This window comes from Physeter macrocephalus, chromosome 4 (assembly GCF_002837175.3).
Source record: "Physeter macrocephalus isolate SW-GA chromosome 4, ASM283717v5, whole genome shotgun sequence".
NCBI classification, from domain to species: Eukaryota; Metazoa; Chordata; class Mammalia; order Artiodactyla; family Physeteridae; genus Physeter; species Physeter macrocephalus.
This window is the reverse complement of record NC_041217.1, coordinates 118,593,598-118,618,827: the sequence shown is the minus strand read 5'-3', so window position 1 is coordinate 118,618,827 and position 25,230 is coordinate 118,593,598. Positions and strand designations below refer to the sequence as shown.

At 40.1% G+C, this 25,230-nt stretch overlaps 1 protein-coding gene and 1 long non-coding RNA gene across 5 annotated transcripts in view; one reads left to right on the top strand and one right to left on the bottom strand.

Moving 5' to 3' along the window:
• Window positions 1-658: 658 nt before the first annotated feature.
• LOC114486221 (uncharacterized) lies at window positions 659-20,587 on the bottom strand. 4 transcript variants are annotated; one of them, XR_008617224.1, is made up of 5 exons: window positions 20,003-20,587; window positions 19,460-19,569; window positions 4,093-4,211; window positions 3,833-3,939; window positions 659-903 (listed from the first exon to the last, which is right to left on the bottom strand). It is a non-coding gene; the product is annotated as an uncharacterized lncRNA (long non-coding RNA). The 4 variants fall into 4 exon arrangements; XR_008617225.1 differs by having other exon boundaries at window positions 661-903; window positions 20,386-20,587; XR_008617226.1 differs by having other exon boundaries at window positions 663-903; window positions 3,833-3,902; window positions 20,386-20,587.
• Window positions 20,588-20,681: 94 nt separating this feature from the next.
• Window positions 20,682-25,230, top strand: part of ACADM (acyl-CoA dehydrogenase medium chain) — a 57,056-nt gene continuing 52,507 nt past the window's right edge. The window contains exon 1 of the mRNA XM_007106893.4: window positions 20,682-20,788. Coding sequence (XP_007106955.1) covers window positions 20,759-20,788 — 30 coding nt within the window. The 5' untranslated portion in view covers window positions 20,682-20,758. The remainder of the gene's footprint in view (window positions 20,789-25,230) is intronic.

The following is a 25,230-nucleotide window of genomic DNA, read 5'->3' as shown; positions in this document are numbered from 1 at the left end:
ATCATACTGGGCAGTTTGTCAGGTCTAAATTCAAGGACAGGTGAAAAGACAGCTTGGCCTCTATTCAAGGTTTCTTTCTTTTTTGTTATTAAAGGTTTCTTTTACTTCTGTTTACTCCCAAAGCAGTAAATACACTGCTGTTGATAAAAATAAAATAAGAAGAGGTCAGTGGATACAGCTCCCCATGCTTTAAGTACATTCCACAGAAGCCCATCCAAAGTTCATTGGAAGTGGCAGCCTGCCAATTTTCCAGGTCAGAGAAGGATGTGGACTTCATACCAGCTACATTAACACCCAGAAACAACTTAGAACACCAACAGAAGGCAATAACTCTGCTGTGCAGGCAGCCATATTCTCCAGGATCTGAAATTCTTGCTGTACCAGTGCTGGGCAAACTCCTCTTCTCTGAGCAAGCTCTGCAGTGCCTAGAAGTTTCCACGTGTGTCTATTTAGGGGATTTCTACCTTAGAGGAACACATTCTTCTCCTTCCCCTTCAGAAGACAGTAGTAAGGTGAGTGAAATGCAAAGCACTGTGTCACCTCCTCTCCAAAGAAATCTCTTTCTCTTCAACTGTTACCGAGTCCAAGCTCTCTCTGCTTGCCACACAACAGGCCAATAAATCGGGAGACGAGGTGTTGAGGCAAGGAATAGTGACTTTATTGGGGAAGCCAGGCATCCAAGAAGATGGCAGACTAGCATCCTAGAGTACCATCTTATAGGGGTCTGGATGCTAGTTTCTTTTATAGGACAGAGATGGGGGAGGAGGTGAGGAAGTAAAGTACAAAGGCCATAAGTCTTGCAAAACATCTCCTGGTTTAGCCAGCCTCAGGGAGGGGATGTGTTAATTTCTTCTTTCTTGCAGCCATTCACAGGTGGGCAGGGTCAGAATGTTTCCCTGTGAGCTGAACAAAGGCACTTTAGTATAACATTTAGGCAGAGGGGCAGGGTTCCCCAAGGGAGGCCATTATATATGCCAATAGCTATAGACAACATTGTTTTAGTGATTATAGTAATAAAAAGCAACAGAGAGCAGAGTTTAAAGTAAAAGTAACAGATCCAACATGGAGTCAGATTTTGTTCTTCCCTGTTATACAACCTCAGCTTTGTACATAGGCTGGAGGTGAGTAAACAGCTAAAACTGGCAGAACTAGTTTAGAACCATACACTTAGAATGTTCTACATGAATGGTCTGGCACCTATCTTTAAAATGAGAGGCATATATCATTTTGTTGTCAGCTTTGGGGGCCTCCAATAGAGCATCTTGTTATTTGTCTAACACAGCCTGTTATTTGTCTACATTATCCTGACTTACATTATTACTGATGGTGTATTCGTGATTTCCTTCAGGCAGAGACTGTATCACCCATTCTTACTTTCTCTGCAGTGCCTAGCAATGGTGTCTTGCTCACTGAAGACAGCTCATAAATGCTTGAGAGATTGAATTTAATTTTAAGGAATTAAAAAATTTCTCCCTTCCTCCTTTCTATCTATGCACATACTAATCACCTTTCAGTACAGGAACAAGACTACTTTTTCCACGAAGTAGTTCAGTTCCATTTCAGTCCCATTAATTTCTCCTTGTCTCTGAACTCCTCTAAAACTTTGTTAATATGATGTTTGATATCACCATTCAAATTTTTGTTTATCTTACTTCTTCAGTGAGACCCTGAGCTCCTCAAGGATATGGATCATCTGACACTTATTTCTTTAGAGAAGGTTTTAACTAACATTTAACAAATATTCAAATAAATACCATGTTAAATCAGATAAATATAATCTTCCCTACATATATTTGAGAAGAGACCACTCCTTTTTTTGCTTGTGTTTTACATTGCACTGATCTAATGAAATTCAGACAAGTATCATCAGAGAATGTTAGAGCAAGAGGGACTTCAGAGAGTCCCAGTTCTGTACAGTGTACCCTGTTGTAATGTAACAGTACATTACAGAAGCTGCCTCCCTTCACCCTCTGCTGACCATTCTAGTAACTACACCTTCTTGAATCTCATTTCAGACTGACCGTCATTTCTCTAAGTTCCTGAAATTGTCTAAAGCCAGTTTTTAGTTCTACTATATATAATACCACTTGTTTATAATCCAGAAAAATTGAAATTCTATTACTCATAGGGAAAATTCACTTAGTCACTTCGCTTCTGGAGCCAGATTGCCTGTGTTCAAAAGTCAGTTCTTCCACTTCATTGCTTGGATTTAACATCCTAACATCTCTGGTCCCAGTTTCCTGATCTAAAAAAATGAGAAGAGAACATCCCTGGTGGCACAGTGGTTAAGAATCCACCTGCCAGTGCAGGGGACATGGGTTCGAGCCCTGGTCCAGGAAGATCCCACGTCATGGAGCAACTAAGCCAGTGCACCACAACTACTGAGCCTGAGCTCTAGAGCCCAGAAGCCACAACTACTGAAGCCCTCGTGCCTAGAGCCCGTGCTCCACAACAAGAGAAGCCACCGCAATGAGAAGCCTGTGTACCGCAACAAAGAGTAGCCCCCGCTCACCGCAACTAGAGAAAGCCCACATGCAGCAATGAAGACGCAACGCAACCAAAACTTAAATAAATAAATAAATAAATAAATAAATAAATGAGAAGAAGAAGAATAATGACCTTGCAAGATTGTTGTGAGGCTAAGCGAATTAATGCCAGCAAAATACTTAGAATATTACCTGGGAAAAAACAAGTTCTCATTATCCTTATTGTTTTGTAGTGGCGGTAGTTGTGTTTAATACTTTCATGTCAAAGACAAAAGTTTCTTATTTGTTACACTAAGTTCCTAAAAAAGACACACACACTCCTCTATCTTTAAATCCCTAGCACTGTGCTTGGCACATAGTAATCGCTCAGCAAATGTTTGTTAAATGCAATGTATAAATAATATGATTATTAAGAATACAGGCTTTGTGAGGCACGAGGTAGATAAGCCCCCCCACTCAGAGTAAGCAATTGGAGATTCGTTCCCTGTGGACCAATATTCCAAGACAAGAATAGCAGGACAATTGAGAGAGGAGGCTGGGTCCTGCCCAGATAGAAGATAAGAGACCACATATTAGTCATTCTCAAAGTCAAGGAGACCTTCCCGACTAACAGCTCCTTGGAGGTCAAAAAGGGAGGGGGCGCCACCCCATAGTAAGTGATGCCAACTACCCTTAGGCCTCTTCGGTGGAATCCATCTTGGCTGAGAGATGCATGTGCACACACAGGAAGATCCTGAGATATACCAAATACAGACTCTGAACCAGGCAAATCAAAATGATTGGCCAAAGAAAACCTGGAAGAAATGCCTCATATACGTGATTTAAACTACCATGAGGGCACGACTCTCTCTCTGAGTTCCCCTGTGTGTCTAGCCATACATACGCTACTTTTTTTTTTCTCCTAATAAACACTTCACTTGTTTCACTACTTTCCGTCTTTGTGGGAATTCTTTTCTGCAAAGCCGAAGGTCCAGGGCCTTGTCACTGACCACTGGTCTGGTGGCTAGGATTTGGTGCTCTCACTGTCACAACCCAACCTCAATCTCTGGCCAGGAACCGAAATCCTGCTTCAGGCTGCTGCAGGCCGAGGCCACTCGAGATCATTTGGACTCAGACTACTTGAGTTCAAATTCTAGCTCTGCCAGTTGAAACCTAACTTTCTGTACTATTATCACATACACAAAATGATGGTGATTACAGCTCCTTCTTCATAAGACTGTTGCAAGAATTAAATTATTGTATTCATGGAAAACACGGTAAGCTCTGACACACTGTAAATAATCCATAAATGTTAGATAATACTATTTGTAAAGGTTTCCCAAAGTAATGTGCACAAAGAATGTCACCTGCCATATCAGTAACCAAAGAATGTTGCAGTCATAAAGCTGTCAGGCACTGCAGCCCTCCTGGTGCGCCCTGAGGAGATTCAGGATGGAAAATCACCATATTGGTCCTAGAAAGTTAACGTGCATATCAAAGGAATCATTTCAATAAGCCCAGACTCTTTCAACTTCCCATACATAGAAAAGCACAAAAGTCATTAACTTGAGATGTCTGTTTTTTATTTTTTTCTGTAATTAGCAGTAATCTTTTGATATTCAACTACCTGTTGTTTTTTTGTTTTTTGTGCAAAAACTCCTGTATATCCTGGCTCTTCCTTTACCTCTTCGAAACAGTTCCTCAGAGCTGTGAGGCTGTTTCCAGGCTATAATCCTCAGTAATGCCCTGAATAAAACATAATTCTCAATGTTAGGTTGTGCTTTTTTTTTTTAGTCGACAGTTTTGTTCATAAAGTAATATAAGCAGACACGTAAGAGCATTTGACAGACCTGAGTTTCAATTCTGATTCATTAGCAATATGGTCTTGAACACATTACTTAGCTTCTAAGCCCTATGTCCTGATCTAGAATTCAGATATTACCTCCTTTCCTAGGTTGGTTGTAAGGATTAAATGAAATGGAGTGGATAAAATGACTTACACTATGCCTGAGGCATTGTAATCATATAACAAATGGCTTGCTTTATTTTGCTGATATAGTTCTTGTTTCTATGATTAATATCTTTGACACTAAGGAATTTAAAATCTAGATAAGAAACTAAGAAATATGTATAAATAAATAACCATATGCAAAGTAAATGTAGTAGAAATTAAAAGTTAACAAACGTGAAAGCAAGCAGGGCCCTCCAGAGCCCTCCTGGGTACAAAAGCCCTTCCTTGTCCCCTGTTTCTTATTTGTAGAAAAAGTCTTCAACCTCCTGGACCTTTCCTGAATTCCAAAAGGCAAATTCAAATAATTACTAATCAGAGAAGGGAGGGGATGCAGAAACGAAGAAAAAGCAGTCAAGAAAGGATAGTGCAGCAGTAAAGCAGAGTCCTAGTTACTCCTCAAGGGAGATACACAACAATGTATCTTTGAGTTCTTCTATAGGAACTATGGCCCCACACAGGTGGAAGTTGGTAACTTCAGGCTGAGCACAAGATTCCTGGAAGACCACCTTGTTATCTCACCACCAACCAACCACCTGGGAGTTCAAGTCTTCTGAGCATGAGTTGTATTGTACTCCTTGCTGGGCCCTTCAATAAACGCCGCCGTACTTTCCTTCACCACAACCCAGTGTCAGTAAGTTGGCTTTTCTGATTGGCAGGTGAGCAGACCGAAGTTTGGTTTGGTAACAAATGCTTTGATGATTTGAGTACAAGAGATCAATGTGGGCTACAGCAATAATATTTCCTGAAGGAGATTATAGGGGAGCAGAATTTGCCACCCTAAAATATGTCTCTTTGGCATATTAATTGTTTTAAGCTGGTTATTTTCTGAGTAACAGCAGACAGGGGAAGGAATCTGAAAACCAAGTAGGAGTTGCCTTTTTGTAAGAAACACATTTGTAAAGGAAATCTCCATTTGTAAGGGTATCTCCCTCTCATTACCTGTAAGAGGAGGATGACCAAATCTCTAGAAACTTGTATCAATGGAGAAGGCAAGGATGTAACTCTGCATCACAATCATCCTTGTTTACTGTGCTTTCCCTGGCAATCTCCCATATCTGACTCTCCCCTCACTCAGCATCCTCTTTTGTCTTGTGCTGAGGATGGTATTTAAGGTGAGGACATCAGCCATTTTGGAGAGTGCATTAGTTTTCTGGGTCTCTGTCATGTATACTTTTTTTAAAAAATTAATTTATTTATTTTTGGCTGAGTTGGGTCTTCATTGCTGCGCACGGGCTTTCTCTAGTTGCAGCGAGAGGGGGCTACTCTTCGTTGCAGTGCACAAGCTTCTCATTGTGGTGGCTTCTCTCGTGGACACAGGCTCTAGGCGTGCAGGCTTCAGTAGTTGTGGCACATGGGCTCTAGAGCACAGGCTCAATAGTTGTGGTGCACGGGCTTAGTTGCTCTGTGGCATGTGGGATCTTTCCAGACCAGGGCTCAAACCTGTGTTCCCTGCATTGGCAGGCAGATTCTTAACCACTGTGCAACCAGGGAAGTCCTCATGTATACATGTTATTAAGCTTCATTTGATTTTCTCCTGTTAATCTGCCTCATGTGAATTTGGTTCTTAGACTAGTCAGAAGAACCTAAAAGCATAGAGGAAAATTTCTTCCTCCCTAAGAAAATAAAATTTTCATAAGGAAAAAATAGGAAATAGGTGGATACTCCAGGCAAAAAGAATTACCACACAAGGAAAGGTGAACAAAAGCACAAGAGCAGTAAACACAAGGCTTATTTAAGCAGTAGAGAGAGGCACAATTGGTCGTGTCACCCGAAAACTGGGTTTGCCTCTTGGTGGGTGTTGAGCCAAAGACACAACCAAGCCAAATATCAGGAGAAGGAAGGATTTATTACTTGTGAAACCTAGCAGGACCCTGTGGGGCTCCTGGGCACAGAAGTCTTTCTGTGTGTCCCCCATTTCTTGTTTGTAGGGAATAGACCCCAGCCTCCATGACCTTAGTTGAGTTCCAAAGGGCAGATTCAAACAGTTGCTAATTGGGGAAGGAAGGGGATACAAAGACAAGGGAGGAGCAGTCAAGAAACAATAGTGCAGACTTCCCTGGTGGCACAGTGGTTAAGAATCCACTTGCCAATGCAGGGGACATGGGTTCGAGCCCTGGTCTGGGAAGATCCCACGTGCCATGGAGCAACTAAGCCCGTGCACAACAACTACTGAGCCTGCACTCTAGAGCCCATGAGCCACAGCTACTGAGCCCACACACCACAACTACTGAGCATGCGAGCCTAAAGCCTGTGCTCTGCAACAAGAGAAGTCACTGCAATGAGAAGTCTGAGCACCACAACAAAGTGTAGCCCCTGCTCGCTGCAACTAGAGAAAGCCTGCGCACAGCAACGAAGACCCAACGTAGCCAAAAATAAAAAAACAAATAAATTAATTTTTTTAAAATTAAGAAGAAACAATAGTGCAGCCTTGGGGCAGGGTCCTGGTTCTGATTTAGGGTGGCCTTGGCCTGCAGTGGCCTGAAGCAGGATTTTGGTTCCCAGCTAGAGATTGAGGTTGGTTCATGGCAGTGAGAGCACCAAATCCTAGCCACTAGACCAGTGGTCAGTGACAAGGCTCTGGCTCTTCAGCTTTGCAGAAAAGAACTCCCACAAAGATGGAAAGTAGTGAAACAAGTAAAGTGTTTATTAGGAGGAAAAAGAGTACAGTATGTGTGGCTAGACACACAGGTGAACTCAGAGAGAGAGTTGCACCCTCACAGTAGTTTAAATCACTTATATGGGGCATTTCTTCCGGGTTTCCTTTGGCCAATCATTTTGATTTGACTGGTTCAGAGTCCATATTTGGTATATCTCAGGATCCTCCCGTGTGTGTGCACATATCTCTCAGCCAAGATGGATTCCACCAAAGAGGCCTATGGGTAGCTTGGCATCACTCCCCTTTTGACTTCCAAGGAGTCTTTCTAGTTGGGAAGGTCTCCTTGACTTTGAGGATGAGAAATATGTGGTCTCTTATACTCTATCTGGGCAGGGCCCAGCCTCTTCTCTCAATTGTCCTGCTAGTCTCATCTTGGAGTATCTGTCCATAGGGAATGAATTTCTAATTGCTTACCCTGTGGGGGCCCATCTACCTCCTGCTTTAGTTCCACCTGAAGGGATACACATAACTATATCTTTAAGCTCTTCTGCAGAACTAAAACCCACACCAAATGGAAAATGTTAGCGTTCTTCATTCCGGAGAAGGTCACAGCTTGATAACCTCGAGAAACTCATGAGGAGACCACTTGAGGCAAGATCAAAGGAACCAGAGAAGCTCATTAGGAGACCACCTGAAGCCAGATTAAAGGAGTGCAGGCCCTGCACACACCCTGATCCTTATCAGCAACTCTGCCCTTGAACCATTGCTATAAAACCCCTCATCAAATCCTCCCTGGTTGGGACACACAGTTTTGAGAGGCATGAGCCTGCTGTATCCCGCTTTGCCTGGCAAAGCAATAAAGCTATTCTTTTCCTACTTTACCCAAAACTCTGGCTCTGACATTCAATTTGGCAATGGTGCACACTGCCCGAGTTGTCAGCATCACTTGCACCAGGGATATTTCTCAAAGCCGTGTCTCCAGGAACAGCAAAATTGGGGAAGTTTTAAGCTAAGGGTGCATGTGAAGGGGCTTAAGCAAAGGAGAATTCAGCATAGAATTGGGGCAAATGTTGGCAGGCTCTAGTGAACTGAAGTCACAAGGGTGAGTCAAGATCAACATCATCTTTTCTTAGGCACTAGTTAGTCTGGTGGTTGAGTGCTCAAGGGAGTTTGGATTCTTCAAAATCCAAAATCCAGTTTTTGCTACACTGTGTACAATGTTAGTGTTGTATGATAGTGTGTGGACCAAGCACATGTATAATTTCTAGTATTATACATGATGCCGAATCTGGCCTCTGTACCCCAACACTGAATTAAATCTCAAAGACAGAGTTTTGGGTGAAGTATAAAAGAACAGCTTTATTGCTTTGCCAGGCAAAGGGAGCCACAGAGGGCTAATGCCCTCAAAACTGTGTGTCCTAACCAAGGGAACCCTGTGAGGAGTCTTATAGTCCAGCAGTGGGTTGTTGATAAGGATCAGTGTGTGTGCAGGGCCTGCATTCCTTCAATCTAGAGATCTTCTGGTGTCAGGTGGTCCCATGATCTGTGGTTCTTGAGGTTATTGAACTGTGACCTTCTTTCTGGATCACCTTCCATTTGGTGGGGGTTTTAGTTCTGCAGAAGAGCTCAAAGATATTATGTATAACTCTTGAGGAGGAACCAGGACCCTGCCCCAAGGCCGCACTATTGCTTCTTGACTGTTCCTCCCTTGTTTCCACATCCCCTCCCTTCCCTGACTAGTAACTGTTTGAACCTGCTCTTTGGAACTCAGGGAAGGGGACACAGAAAAGCTCTTGTGCCCAGGAGCCCCATAGGGTTCTGCTCGGTTTCATATATAAATATATCACCAATTGTGATGGTTAATTTTATGTATCAACTTGACTGGGCCATGGATCAAACATTTGGTGAAACATTATTCTGGTTGTGTCTTTGAGGGTGTTTCTAGATGAGATTAACATTTGAATTGGTAAATTAAGTAAAACAGATTGCCCTCCTGAATGTGGCCTTTATCCAACCCACTAAAGACCTGACTAGATCAAAAAGGTTGAATAAAATTCCTTCTACCTGACTGTTTAAGCTGGGACATTGGCCTCAGACTTAGATTGGAATTTACACCATCAACTCTCCTGGTTCTCAGGGCTTTCAACTCTGACTGGAACTATACCATCAGCTCTCCTGGGTCTCCAGCTTGCAAACTGCAGATCTTAGTACTTAACAGCCTCCATAATCAAATGAGCCAATTCCTTATACAATTCCTTAGAGTGAATCAGTCTCTCTCCCTCTCTCCATATTTATGATATATATATATATATATATATATATATATATATCTAGATTACCCATTTAGTCAGTATCAATGGATTGATTTGGTTCATAAGTTTTTTCTAGGTGCCAACATAACACCATAATATGTCTATCTGATTATATTATGCAGACAGCACAAGTTATAGTGATACCTAAATAAATTATAATTGGTAAATAAATTGAAATACTTATAATTTTTAAATTATATTGTAATTAAGTTACTTTATAATTTAAAAACATAAGAATGGACACATTTTAAATTTTGTATGAAGGCATAATACAATGTAGAATCAAATAGAGATAAAGAAACTAGTAATATTACTGGAATGGTAAAGAAAAAACAGACTGGAAGAAGGTATATTGCAAATATCACCATAACTGGCAATTGAAATTTGCTGCAGCAGAGCAAAATTTAAAAGCTGTGCTTTGTGTAAGAAAATCTATAAATAATAAAGTAGACCATTTTAGGGCATAATTTCAGTAATTACATAAAGAATTTGGAAAAAAAATTTCCTCTCAAAAAAAAAAATCTATGAAATCAACCACTTAGAATCAGAATCAAGTGTCCAACAAATATTGTTTTAATGATTTATAACAGGATCTGAGCTTGTAACTTTGGCTGGTCATAAATTAGCTTGGATTTTTGCTCATACACAAATAAAATTTATGTGGAGAGATGATAAAAGAATAATTATTTTAGTCATGGAAATTGGAAAGTTTTGAGAAAAAGACTAAAAATGAAAATGAAATGTCAGACAAAGTAAAAGATCTTCAATTAAGCCACCAAACAACTGTTTCCAGAATGCAAGACCTTTCAAACAATATCAAATACCATAGATTCAAATGTTTAAAAATTGCAAACACTTTTCCTTGGATTTAGATTAGATATGCAATATGAGACAGTTACAACTGGAAATCCACATGCAAAAGAATGAAGTTGGACTCCTATTTCACACTGTACACAAAAATTAACTCAAAATGGGTCATAGACCTAAATGTAAGAAGTGAAACTATAAAACTCTTAGAAGAAAACATTAAATTTTCATGACCTTGGGTTAGGCAAAACCTTCTTAGATATAACAAAAACACAAGTGACAAAAGAAAAACAGAGAAGTTGGACTTCACTAAAATTAAAAACATTTTTATTCAAAAGACACCCATCAAAAAAGAGAAAAAATAGCCCACAGAATGGGAGAAAATCTTTGTAAATAATTTATCTAATGTGGGACTTATATATAAAGAAATTCTTTTAAATCAATAATAAAAAGATAACCAAATTTTAAACTGAGCAAAGGATTTGAGTTGCCATTTCTCCAAAGAAGATATACAAATGATCAGTAAGCACATGAACAGATGCTGGATAACCTTAGTCACCAGGGAAATGCAAATCAAAACCACAGTGAAATACCATTTCACATCCCCTAGAATGGCTGTAATCGAAAGGACAGATAATAAATGTTGAGGATGATATAAAGAAATTGGAACCTTCACACGTTGCTGGTGGGAATGTAAAATGATGCAGCTTCTTTGGACAACAGTTTGACAGCTCCTCAGGTGCTAAACATAGAGTTACCATATGATCCAACAATTCCACTCCTAGGTATATACCCAAGAGAAATAAACACATACCTCCACATGTGTACATAAATGTGTACATAAATGTTCATAGCAGCATTATTCCTAATAGCCAAAAAAGTGGAAACAACCCAAATGTCCATCAACTGAGGAATGCATAAGTAAAATGTGATATACAACCACACAATGGAATATTATTCAGCCGTAAAGAGCAATGAAGTACTGACATATGCAATGTGGATAAACCTTGAAAACATGATGCTAAGTGAAAGAAACCAGTCACAAAAGACCACATATTCCCTGATTCCATTTATATGAAATCTCTAGATTAGGGAAATCTTTGGAAACAGAAAGTAAATGGGAGAAGGTGGGAATGTGGAATGACTGCTAATGGGTATAGGGTTTCTTTCAGGGATGCTGAAATGCTTTAACATTAGATGGTTGTGACTGTCACATAATCCTGCGAGTATACTAGAAAACCATTACATTGTGCACTTTAAAAGTGTGAATTTTAGCATGTATGAATTATATCTCAGTGAAGTCACAAAGAATAAAAAAGAGAGAGAGAGAAAGATAGAGGAAGAAAGGGAATGGAAGAGAGGAAGGTAGTGTCGAAAAGAGGAGAGGAAAGAAGATGAAAAAATGAGAAAAGCAAGAGCTGCTGTTGTGGGTTTTCTCCTCAATAAGAAATGAAGAATAAAGGAAGGGATACAGAGAGATTTGGTTGTGGTTTTGGAATGGAAGATAATAAATCAATAGAACAAAGAGAAAGGGATTTAATAGACCACAACCATGGATTATAAATTGAATGTCTACAGTTTTCCTGGAGGGATAGTAAAAGATTACAATTCCTTTTATTTAATACTTTTATTTTTATACTATGTGTATACAACTCTGTAGAGACTGGGCCATGTAAGGCCTAACCCTTTATTAACATTATATTATAAAAGAGGTTTGTACAAAGAACACACAAGAGTAATTACTTGATTTGACAGATAGCTTCAGGAATTTCACCAAAGGTGACATTTGAGCTGCCTCTCACAGGACAAATGAAAATCAGATGGAGATCCAAGAGGCAGGGTATTATGCACTGAGGGATCAGTTTATGTGAAAAAGCATAGCAGAGAAATATGAGGGAAATGAGGTGGAGAAATTGCATGGGGCAAGGAAGTAAAAGTTCTTTTCTATTATGCAATGAAGTTTTAACTTTATCCTATAAATAATAAGCCAGGGAATGTGTTAAAATGAGATATAATCAGACTTTCATTTTAGAAAGGTAAACAAGGCCTTTATGATGAGGTTCATTCCCTCTATACACAGTTTGTTGAGAGATTTTATCATGAAAGTATGTCGAATTTAGTCAAATGCGTTTTCTGCACCTATTGAAATAATCACGATTTTTATCTTTCATTTTGCTATGTGGTATATTACTTTGATTGATTTACAGATGGTGAACCATTCATACATATCAGGGATAAATCCTGCTTAATCACAGTGCATGAGGCTTTTAGCATACTGTTGAATTCAGTTTGCTAATATTTTGTTGAGGATTTTTGCACCTATGTTAATCAGGGATATTGGCCTATAATTTTCTTCTTGTAGACTCCTTGCCTGGTTTTGGTAACAAGGTAATGCTGGATTTGTAAAATGATCATGGAAGTGTCCCCTCTTCTTTATCTTTTGGGAGAGTTTGAGAAAAATAGGTATTAATTCTCTTTTAAATGTTTTTTAGAATTCACCAGTGAAGCCATCTGGTCCTGGAATTTTGTTAGGAGGCTTTTGATACTGATGCAGTCTCCTTACAAGTAACTGGTCTGTTCAGATTTTCTGTCTTCATGATTCAGTTTTGGCAGGTTGCATGTTTCTAGAAATGTATCCATTTCTTCTAGGTTGTCCAAATTATTGGCATATAATTGTTCACAGTTATTTCTTATGATCCCATGAATTTCTGTGGTATCAGTTGTAATATCTCTTCTTTCATTTATAATTTTATTTGAGTCCTCTCTCTCTGTTTTTAAAATTGTCTTTTTAGTATATATTTATTTTCACTCTGGTCTTGGCTTTTTTCTTCCCTTTTCTGACTTCAGGCTTAGGTTTTTAGTTTTCTTTCCCTTGAGTTGTAAAGTCAGGTTATTTGAGGTCTTCATTTTTTCTTAATGTAGGTATTTATTGCTCTGAACTTCCCTCTTACAACTGCTTATGTTGCATTCCATAAGTTTTGGTATGTTGTGTTTCCATTGTCATTTATATCAAGATATTTTTTTCTCTTTTGATTTCTTCTTTGACCCATTGGTTGTTCAGTAGCATGTTATTTAATATCCACATATTTGTGAATTTTCCAGTTTTCTTCTTGTGATTAATTTCTAGTTTTATACCATTGTAATAGTTGGAAAAGATGCTTGATATTTTAATCTTCTTAAATTTATCAAAACTTTTGTGGTCCAATATATGATCAACCCCGGAGAATGTTCCATGTGCACTTGCGAAGAATGTATATTCTTGCTGTTGTAGGCAATGTTCTGTAAATGTCTATTAAGTCTGTTAATTCCATCTGATCTAACATGTAGTTTAAGTTGAATGCTTTCTTATTGATTTTCTGCCTGGATGATCTATCCATTGTTGAAAGTGGAGTATTGAATTATCCAGCTATTATTATATTGCTGTCTATTTCTCCATCCAGAAGTTTTATTTGCTTTATATTTTTGGGTGCTCCTATGTCATACACATAAATATTTACAAATGATATATCCTCTTGAATTGACCACTTTATCATTATATAATGACCTTATTTGTCTCATTACAGTCTTTGGTTTAAAATTATTTTGTCTGATATAAGAATAGCTATCCCTGCTTTCTTTTGGTTTCCATTCGCATAGAACATCTTATTCCATCCCTTCACTTTCAATGTATATGTGTCCTTAAAGCTGAAGTGAGCCCCTTGTAGGCAGCATATAGTGTGGTCTTATTTTTTTTTAACATCTTTAGGGAAGTATAATTGCTTTACAGTGTTGTGTTAGCTCCCAATGTATAACAAAGTGAACCAGCTATACGTATACATATATCCCCATATCCCCTCCCTCTTGCGTCTCCCCCCCACCCTCCGTATCCACCCTTCTAGGTGGTCACAAAGCATGGAGCTGATCTCGCTGTGCTATGCAGCTGCTTCCCACTAGCTATCTATTTTACATTTGGTAGTGTAGTCCATGCTCTAGTAGGTCTGTGTTTTATTCCTGTCCTACCACTAATCTCTTCATGACATTTTTTTTTCTTAGATTCCATATATATGTGTTAGCATACGGTATTTGTTTTTCTCCTTCTGACTTACTTCACTCTGTATGACAGACTCCAGGTCTATCCACCTCATTACAAATAACTCAGTTTCATTTCTTTTTATGGCTGAGTAATATTCCATTGTATATATGTGCCACATCTTCTTTATCCATTCATCTGTTGATGGACACTTAGGTTGCTTCCATGTCTTGGCTATTGTAAATAGTGCTGCAATGAACATTGCGGTACATGGCTCTCTTTGAATTATGGTTTTCTCAGGGTATATGCCCAGTACTGGGATTGCTGGGTCATTTAGTAGTTCTATTTTTGGTTTTATAAGGAACCCCCATACTGTTCTCCATAGTGGCTGTATCAATTTACATTCCCACCAATAGTTCAACAGGGTTCCCTTTTCTCCACACCCTCTCCAGCATTTGTTTGTAGATTTTTTAATGATGGCCATTCTGACTGGTGTGAGGTGATGTGAGGTGATACCTCATTGCAGGTTTGATTTGCATTTCTCTAATGATTAGTGATGTTGAACATCTTTTCATGTGTTTGTTGGCAATCTGTATATCTTCTTTGGAGAAATGTCTATTTAGGTCTTCTGCCCATTTTTTAATTGGGTTGTTTGTTTTTTTGATTTTGAGCTGCATGAGCTGCTTGTATATTTTGGAGATTAATCCTTTGTCAGTTGCTTCATTTGCAAATATTTTCTCCCATTCTGAGGGTTGTCTTTTCGTCTTGTTTATGGTTCTTTCATTTATGATTTTATTTAATTGTGTCCTGTTTTTTTCTTGGTAAGTCTAGCTAAAGATTTGCCAATCTTGTTTATCTTTTCAGAGAACCGGTTCTGAGTTTTACTGACCTCTTCTACTGTCTTTTTAGTCTTCATTTCACTTATTTCTCCACTCATTTTTGTTATTTCCTTCCTTCTACTGATTTTGGGCTTCATTTGTTCTTTTTCCAGCTCCTTGAGGTGTAAATTTAGGTTTCATAAATTCATTTTCTATGAATCATTTTTCATAATAATATAATGTAGTATTCCTGGCTCTATTACTAATGCTAAAGACAGAACTAGAAGACTATTTGAAAAAGGAATGGAAGAAAAAAAAAATCAGGTACCAAAAAGGTTAATGTTGTTGTTTTGTACCAAACTTATCAGCTTATAATTACAATTCTAACATTATTTTCCCCCCTATTTAACTGAGAGAAAAATATGGATGCTACCAAGAGTTTTGAACTTGACTCAAAGTCACTTTATCTCAAACTATGGTCATGATTCTTAGTAACTTCAATATCCACAGAAATGATCCTTTCATTAACCTGGCCTCTCAGTCTTTGACTTCCTTCCCCATAATAATATTGTTCTCCACTCTGCTTCAAGTGCTTATTCCCATGATGATGCCCTAGAGTTTGTCTTTATTTTCCTGCATTCTTCCACCTGACTACTATTCTCTTTTCGGCTCATTCTTTCCAATATTCTAGTTCCATTAATTTTTCAAACTCACTAGATATGCCAACGCATTGGAACTAGTACCTCTGCAGGGTCCCTCATACCCTCACAATCTCACTCCCAGGAAGTTTGAGAAAAAAGAAAATAGTCTAGGGACTTCCCTGGTGGCTCAGTGGTTAAGACTCCACGCTCTCAACACAGGGGGCCTGGGTTCAATCCCCGGTCAGGGAACTAGATCCCACATGCATGTCACAACTAAGAGTCCGCATGCCACAACTAAGGAGCCTGCCTGCCGCAACTAAGGCCAAATAAATAAACAAATATTAAAAAAGAAAGAAAGAAAGAAAATAGTCTATACTTGTAAGAGATAGGGTAGGGGATCCCTGGAGAAAGAGAACTAGGCATGGCTTTCTTGACATAAGAGAAGCCATTTTTGGCCTAAGCCATTTTGTGATCTAAGCCTGTTTACAATACTTATCCTTGAACAGATCTCAGTAATTAATGATCTTAAGGGAACAAAAGAATGCAGAAGCAAATGACTTATTAGGCAAGAGAAGTAACCATAGCAAAGATAATATATCAGTTGTAAAGACTCCCAGTTCTGTTTCAGTGGTAAAGATTAGCCTGAAGAGCTCAACAACAGATCAACTGGAACCTAAGGGATGATGATGTTGACCTTTTCTGACTCCTGTGACTTTAATCAACGAAAGCTTGGACTCTGTCGACCACCCAATCCCCTTCATGTATATGCATATACTCTTAGCTTAAAAATTCCCCAATTTTGCTGTTTGGGGAGACACTGCTTTGGCAAAGATCCCTGGTGTTCCCCTACTTGCTGCAGGTAATAAATCCTTCCTTCTCCTGAGCTTGGGCTTGGTTGTGTCTTTTGGCTCAACACCCACCAAAAGGCGAACCCAGTTTTGGGGTAACATACTTACAAAATAATTTTTCATTCTTTTCTCAAATTTCCAATATTCCCTCACTCTCTGTTGATAATCTTACTTCTCATTTCATTGGGAAATAGAAACAATCAGCAGAAAATCTCCATCTATTCCCTCCATCACATCTACCAAATTATCAGCACCTGAACTTACATACTCTTACTTTTTTACCTGTGTGAGTATCTTTTCCTCAGAAATGTATGAAGGAATATAAAAAATTTTCCCTCAACTCCAAAGGAATCTCTGGTCTACCTTCAGCTTATTCAAGGGCCCCAGGTTAAGAACCACTAACCTAAAGAATGGCCTGTCATTTATGTCATATTCCCATGAGTTAGGGGGAGATAGCAGGGAACAAAGGAACATTGGGGAGAGATATTTGAACTGTTGTACCTAAAAATGTAGTAAAAGGTTTGTGGAAGAGTGCCCAATTAATATGAAGGTATTTATTAAGAGCTGATTCTGGAACCATGCAACCCAGATTGGGACTTGAACCCATGTGCTGGGACTCGAACCCAGCCAAAACCCAGAATGGGACTTGAACCCACAGTCTTTTAATTGAGATCACACACCTGGTCTCAGGACTTAATGAAGCTCAGGTTCTTGATGTCTCATCACAGAGAGGAATTCAGTGACAGACAAAGTGATAAGTAAGAAGTGGATTTATCTAGAGAACCACACTCCACAGACAGAGTGTGGGCCATCTGAGAAGGCGAGAGTGGGCCTCAGGGTATGGGGTTGTCAGTTTTTATAGGGGTGGGTAGTTTCATAGGCTAATGAGTGGGAGGAGTATTCCAGCTATTTTGGGGAAGGGGTGGGGATTTCCAGGAACTGGGCCACTGCCCACTTTTTGACTTTTATAGTTGGCCTTGGAACTCTCATGGTGCCTGTGGGTGTGTCATTTAGTTTGCTGATGTGTTACAATGAGCTGATGTGTTATACTGAGGCTCAAGGTCTAGTGGAAATCGACTAGTCTGCCATCTTGGACCTATTTGGTTCTAATCAGTTTATGTCATGTCCTCGGGCTATGTCATTCTTTTAAAGGTTGTGCCCTGCCCCTTCCCTCCTGTTTCAATTCCATGTCTACCAAGGGGCAAAATTTAGTAGAAAGATTGTTTAGCATAATGTCACATATCACTGAAACTGAGCAGGACTCTGATACAAAAGCCTTTCCATGTCCCCCATTTCTTGTTTGTAGAAAAAGGTTTCAGCTCCTAGCCCTTCTCTGAATTCCAAAGGGCAGATTCAAACAGTTACTAATTAGAAGAGTGAGAGAATGCAGAAACAAAAGAAAGGCAGTCAAGAAACACTGCAGAGATGGAGCAGGGTCCTGGTTCCTGCTCAAGGGATATGCATAGCAATCTGATACAATCTCTGAATTCTTCTAGGGGAACTAAGTGCCCTCGCTCAGGTGGAAGATGGTAACCTCAGGCTTAGCACAAGCACATGGACCCCAGATTGGCTGAAACCAAAAGGCTGATGATTGAGATTCCACGAACACCACCCTGTTACCTCACCACCAACTAATCAGAGGAAGATCACACATAGTGCAGACCTCCCCTCAAATTTTGCCTATAAAAACTCTTCCCCAAAAACCATTGGGGAATGGGGAGTTCAGGCCTTTTGAGCACGAGCGACCCATTTTCCTTGCTCAGCCCTGCAATGAACCTTTCTCTGTTCCAAACTATGATGACGTTTTGGTTTATCTGGCCTCACTGTGTCTTGGGCACATGAACTTGGGTTCAATAACATCACCCTATACACTGCTTCTTAATTACAAAGGGAAATATATACCTTTACCATAGAAAGAAATGACCTTAATTGGTCGGCACCTTAATCAAACAATCAAGCTTACCATCACAAATAATGGGACAAACCTGACATTAAACACCTCCTAATGTGATACAACATGAATTACACAGTATGACAAAAAGTATCCTTGCCAAATATGTTTAATCTTAACTACTCGAGCCTCTCATAACTAGCAGTTTATAGGAAATACAAGGTCTAGAAGCAAAAATAAATACAATCAGACAACTCAGAATTAGGCCATTCTTCAAGACAACTGGTTGGTTTCTTAAGGAAAAAATCAAAATTACTGAATTACAAGTTTTTGGTTAAAAGAAATCAAAGAAAGTTAAAACCTAACTGCAAGGGCTTCCCTGGTGGCGCACTGGTTGCACGTCCGCCTGCCGATGCAGGGGAACCGGGTTCGCGCCCCGGTCCGGGAAGATCCCACATGCCGCGGAGTGGCTGGGCCCGTGAGCCATGGCCGCTGAGCCTGCGCGTCCGGAGCCTGTGCTCCGCAACGGGAGAGGCCGCAGCAGAGGGAGGCCCGCATACCACAAAAAAAAAAAAAAAAAAAAAAAAAAAGCCTAACTGCAACAGGCAATCACCGATATGATCTCAGTTCAAAAACAAACAGCATACAAAAGTCATTTTGCAGACAACCAGGGAAATCTAAATATTAACTGGATATTAACTTAGAGAATAACCATTAATTTTCTTCCACGTGATAAAGGTTTTGTGGTTATGTAGGACAATGTCCTCATAGGAGATATATAGCAAAAATATTCAGAGGTGAAGTGCCTTAATGTCTACAGCTTATGGTTCTCACAAAAACAAAAACAACCAGCAAACACAAACACACACACATATTTGTACATACAAACATGCAAATAAAACGTGACATATAATAACAATTTTTAAATTTAGTGATGGGCATATGTGTGATTTTGTATTTTTTGTTCACCTTTTCTGTGTTTAAAATGCTCACAATAAGAAATTGGAAAAAAGAAGTCAAATCCTACCCATCTTTAACAGTCCATTTTGTGTTTTACCTACCTCTTCGAGAGCTTCCTTGCTGATTCCAGGACAAACTGCATTCTCCCTTTACTGAATTTCCCTGGTACTTTTAATTTAGCTCTTAATTAACGTTCTGTCTTGTACTCAGTCTGCAATAAATACATCATAAATTTCCAAAGACAAAGTGGAAGGTTCTTGTAGGGGAGTACAATAACAGGATATAGAAGGTAAACACTTGACTTAGAATTAGATTATGGTCAGCCTCTACTAGGCAAGAAAAGTTAAGTTAGTAACAAGATTTAGGGGTGAGTGCTGAGGGCCTAAATTAGGGTGGTACAATAAAAATGAAAAGTCCTGGGAGTTACAGGAAACATTTATACTCCCGACTTGCACTGGGCTTTTACTAGCTTTCACAAAGAGCCACCAAACCTTGACAGCTTTACAAATCCCCCGGCTTTGAAACACTACAGTTATCTCAGAACTCAGGGTCTAACTGAGAAGAGTGACTTTAAAAATAATTCTTCAGGCAGACTTTGACTTCCAACATTCATTCGCTGAGCCAGAAGCTTTAGATAGGCTCACCTTGCACCCTTATTTCTACACACGTGTACAGTAAATAAGCAGCCTTGGGAATATGCCGGAAGATCAAATTTACTTCGTTGATTAAATTCCCTTTGTTTAAATTTTCTTCAACACAGAACATCCTTTAGCTTTGAGTCCAGCGTTTGAGAGTAAAGTATACTTTGAATCGTCAAGGCAGAAATGATTTGGGTTTGATAGGTTTCTCCGGGTTAAAAGTCAAGGTCGAAAGCCAGGGAGACGTCTTTTCGCCAGGCCCCTCACCGCGCCCTCTCACCCAGATTCTCCGCCAGCCCGGTGCCCCTCCAGTTCCCCGCTTGGCGCCAGCAGCCCGCCCAGTCCCCGCCTCCCTCGCCGTTGCCGCCCTCCCGGTTCCTTCTCCGCACCGCTGTCAGCCTCAGCTTCCCCTCAAGAGGGCGCATCGTCTAAAATCAAAGGAACAGCGGGAAGCGAAGCCTTTTCAGGGACCACCACTCGCGACTCTTCAGGCACCAAGGCCGCCAAGATGGCGCGGAAGGCGCAGGCGAGGTCTCCTAGCGAGCGAGCGTTGCGCCAACAGCACAAGGAACCCCGCTTCCGCCTTTCATTTCACTTCCAGTGCCGTACTTCGGAGGCCCCGCCCCCTGGGCCCCGCCCACACCATGTAGGGTGGTCGGTGCCAGAACATGGGCGGGACAAGACGGGTCCAGCGTCCTACGCGTCAGCGGTCTTGGCACAAGGTGGTAGGTTGGAGACTGAGTAGCCGGACGGAGAGTCAACATGGCAGTGCTGTTTAGGCGAAGCTGCGGGGTGAGAGGAAGAGCAGGGCTCGGCGCGGGTGGGAAATGGAGCTTGTGGTGTTTGGCTAGGGGGACCTGGACCGGAAATAGGTGTGGCCGGGGGGGCGGTGTGGGAAGCGGTGATAAGGAAGGAGTCCGCTTCGGGGCGCCTTAGCCCTCCTTACCCCACCTCTGGCAATAACCTGGATTCCGGACTCTGACTTTCACGCCCACCCCCTCCTCTCGTTGTGGGACAGAATGCTTCCTGCGTTTTCACTGTTCTCTATCCCCTCGGCAACTGCCCCCGATATGGGCGGCGTCCACTTTTCAGAATATCGCTTTTTTTTCTCTGGCCCGAGACCCTTCCAAAGGTTTTCCGGAGGAATCCCATCCTATCTCGAAGTAAACCCATCTCTGAATTGGCCGGTGCCTCAGAATTACAACCCTGAACTAACTAACTAGTTTTTGCTGAACTAATATGTCTTGGGGAAAACTCTCTACTGGCTTTCCATCCCCAGCCTAAGAAGAAGGTCATAAAAGTAAATTTCATTCTGCAATTGATGTATATACAACAGCGGTCCCCAACCTTTTTTCGCACAAGGGACCGGTTTCATGGAAGATGAATTTTTTCCATGGGGGTGGGGGGATGGTTCAGGCGGTAATGCGAGCGATGCGGAGCCCAGGTGAAGGTTCGCTCGCTAGCCTACCACGCACCTCCAGTTGTGCGTCCTGGTTCCTAACAGGCTGCGGCCCGGTATCCTGCGGCCCCGGGGGTTGGGGACCCCTGTACTACAAAGTGCAGCCTGCCAAGTCACGGGGAAAAGGAAAACGGAGCAGCTGCTCATTAGGATACTTAATAAGTTTAATATGCTTTTGGTTTCGTAATATGGAGGGAGACGGCTCCACGTTGTGTACGTAAAAAAAAGAGGAAAGTAAATCATACAGCAGAATTTTCTTTGAAGCTTGTTTGTATATTCTAGTGTTGTCTCACAGATTTTAAATTGTCTCAGTCACTAGATATATTTTGCTAGCTTTATTATTTATATAGTCACACAAGACTGCCATTTAAATGTCATTTATAATTAAGAACGTTATGCCCTGTACCAAAATAGTAGCAGATTTAGAATTTAGAGTAATTCTAATAGATTTTTGCCCAATATTTGTCATTGTTATGCAGGTTAATGGACTCTGAAGGCAGACATTGGGGGATTTAAAAAATGATTTTAAACTCTGACACCAGAAAAAAAGAGATTTCTTAATCTCGCAAAAAAAGGAAATAGAAAAACCTGATCCAGAAAACTTATACCTCTGTATCTCTTCTTTGACACTCCCATAAAACTAAGACTAATTCCTAAGAAATATGCAAAAGTCTTTAATTATATCTGTGCTGTTATTGCAGAGTTAATGCTTGATTAAAGTTGCTGCCTTTTGGAGGTTTGGAATTCCATTGTTCTGAGCAGAGAGCTCAAAGTAGTAACCAATATTTATATAGCATTACGCTTCCAAGGTATTATCTTATTTTAATCATCTCCGCAATTACCCAGTAAGATTAGCCTCATTTTCCAGGTTTGAAAAGTTAATTAACAGGGCTTTGGGCATTGTTCCCTGGCTGTAGCTACCTTTGTACCTTGTTTTACATAACATGTTTTCCTGAAAAATCATATGTAAACTTTTTGTAAGTTATTTTAGATACACTAATAATTCCCTATTTAAAGTCTCTCAGCAGACCATTTTACCTGTATTGTGAGGTATAATTTTGTGCAATACTGTCAAAACACACATTTAGAAGGGTCAAGTTTTTTGGTCTGATTTTTGTGGGTTTTTTTTTTTATGGAATCTAATAACCAATTAGGATACCTAAATTGAAAGAGCAGTATAGCAAGGTGGTTGATGGCATGAGTTCATGATAGTAAATGTTAGAATAATAATCCTGGTTCCTAATAGTAAGTAGAGTGACCTTGGCTAATTTTACTTGACCTTTCTGAGCCTCAGTTTCTACATATGCAAAATAAGAATAAAAATAGTTCCTTAATCTTAGGGTTGACCGAAAGATTCAGTGCATTAATACGTGGAATGTGACTAAAGAAGAATAGGTTTGGTCTATGATGACTGGACAATGAGTATCAGAGAAACCATGTTTTACTTCCAAAATAAAATTAATGAAAATTGCAAAGAGGATGTGAATTTTTGTATTCTATTTTTTTCAAAATTGTAGTATAAAGTATGTTATCACTTTGAAAGGGTTATTTAAATTAAGATATTTGACAGTCTTCATTGTCACTTTATTTATTTATTTATTTATTTATTTTTGCGGTACGCGGGCCTCTCACTGTTGTGGCCGCTCCCGCTGCGGAGCACAGGCTCTGGACACGCAGGCTCAGCGGCCATGGCTCACGGGCCCAGCCGCTCCGCAGCATGTGGGATCTTCCCGGACCGGGGCACGAACCCGTGTCCCCTGCATCGGCAGGCGGACTCTCAACCACTGCACCACCAGGGAAGCCCCATTGTCACTTTAAATGTAGATAATTCTGTTTATAAGTTCAAGTTGTCATCTACAAAGTGGACACTTTCTTTTCACAGATTTTGAAAACCATAAGCAAGTCCAGTTCTTGATCTTTTAGTATATTGTTGAGTTTCTCTTTTCTTTCAGTGTCTAGCTTACTAGAATTTAGTTCCATCAAATTCCTTGAAGTGTAAATTGTGTAGTTTTGGCTGTCCTTAAACATTTACTTAGGAGTTCCAGTATGATTTCCAGTTTGATAACTTTAATAAATGCGAGCGGTTACTTTTTGTGTACATTGAACTGTTGTGAGTATAAAAATGGATTGCAAAGGAATAATATCTGCTTATATTTTTAATATATTTTTTGAAGAAATATGCATGTATTTCAAGTATTAAGACAAGTAATATATTAATGGTTTAGAATAGGGTTGACAAACTGTTTTGTAAAGAGACAGTAAATATTTTTGGCTTTGTGGACCATATGGTTCCACAGCTCTGCTGTGAAAACAGCAATAGACAATATGGTATGGCTGTGTTCCAACAGAATCTTATTTACAAAACTGGTGGGTACCATAGTGTGCTTACCCTTGGCTTAGAATATTCTAAGAATACTTACAGACAACAGCAAAAAATATAGAAAATTGTTTTAGGCTAATTTGTTTTGTTAAATAAAGTGAGGTATCTTAGAAAATGGGATCCTCCAAGGGGAAGATTCCCAGAGGCATTCCTGGGAGGCTGTCCAGAGACAGGGTATCAAAGTTGATGGACTAGGCAACTCTTGAATGTATGGTACCATCCTATTGTTGCCCACCCCCCATTCCAACTCCCCAGTCACAGATGTTCTAGAACTTATAGGTGAGATTTCTCGAATAGTGGTTCTAAGTCTACCACTACCCCTGATTGGTATTTCTCTTGGAAACACTCCATGTTAGTAGTGCAAATACTACTGCTCAGTTTTAGTTGCATTGCATTTTTTAAAAATTTTATTTATTTATTTTTTACACAGCAGGTTCTTATTAGTTATCTATTTCATACATATTAGTGTATACATGTCAATCCCAATCTCCCAATTCATACCCCCCCCACACAACGTTCCCCCCCTTGGTGTCCATAGGTTTGTTCTCTATGTCTGTGTCTCTATTTCTGCCTTGCAAACGGTTCATCTGTACCATTTTTCTAGGTTCTCCATATATGTGTTAATATATGATATTTGTTTTTCTCTTTCTGACTTACTTCACTCTGTATGACAGTGTCTAGGTCCATCCATGTCTCTACAAATGACCCAATTTCGTTCCTTTTTATGGCCGAGTAATATTCCATTGTATATATGTACCACATCTTCTTTATCCATTCGTATGTCAGTGAGCATTTAGGTTGCTGGCATTGTAAATAGTGCTGCAGTGAACATTGGGGTGCATGTGTCTTTTTGAATTATTGTTTTCTCTGGCTGTGTGCCCAGCAGTGGGATTGCTGGATCATATGGTAATTCTATTTTTAGCTTTTTTAAGGAACCTCCATACTGCTCTCCATAGTGGCTGTATCAATTTGCATTCCCACCAGTAGTGCGAGAGGGTTCCCTTTTCTCCACACCCTCTCCAGCATTTGTTGTTTGTAGATTTTCTAATGATGCCCGTTCTAACAGGTGTGAGGTGATACCTCATTGTAGCTTTGATTTGCATTTCTCTAATAATTAGTGCTGTTGAGCAGCTTTTCATGTGCCTCTTGGCCATCTGTATGTCTTCTTTGGAGAGATGTCTATTTAGGTCTTCTGCCCATTTTTGGATTGGGTTGTTTGTGGGGTTTTTTGTTTGTTTGTTTTTGTGTTTTTTTGCAGTACGCGGGCCTCTCACTGTTGTGGCCTCTCCCATTGCGGAGCACAGGCTCCAGAAGCGCAGGCTCAGCGGCCATGGCTCACGGGCCTAGCTGCTCCGCAGCACGTGGGATCTTCCCGGATCGGGGCACAAACCCGTG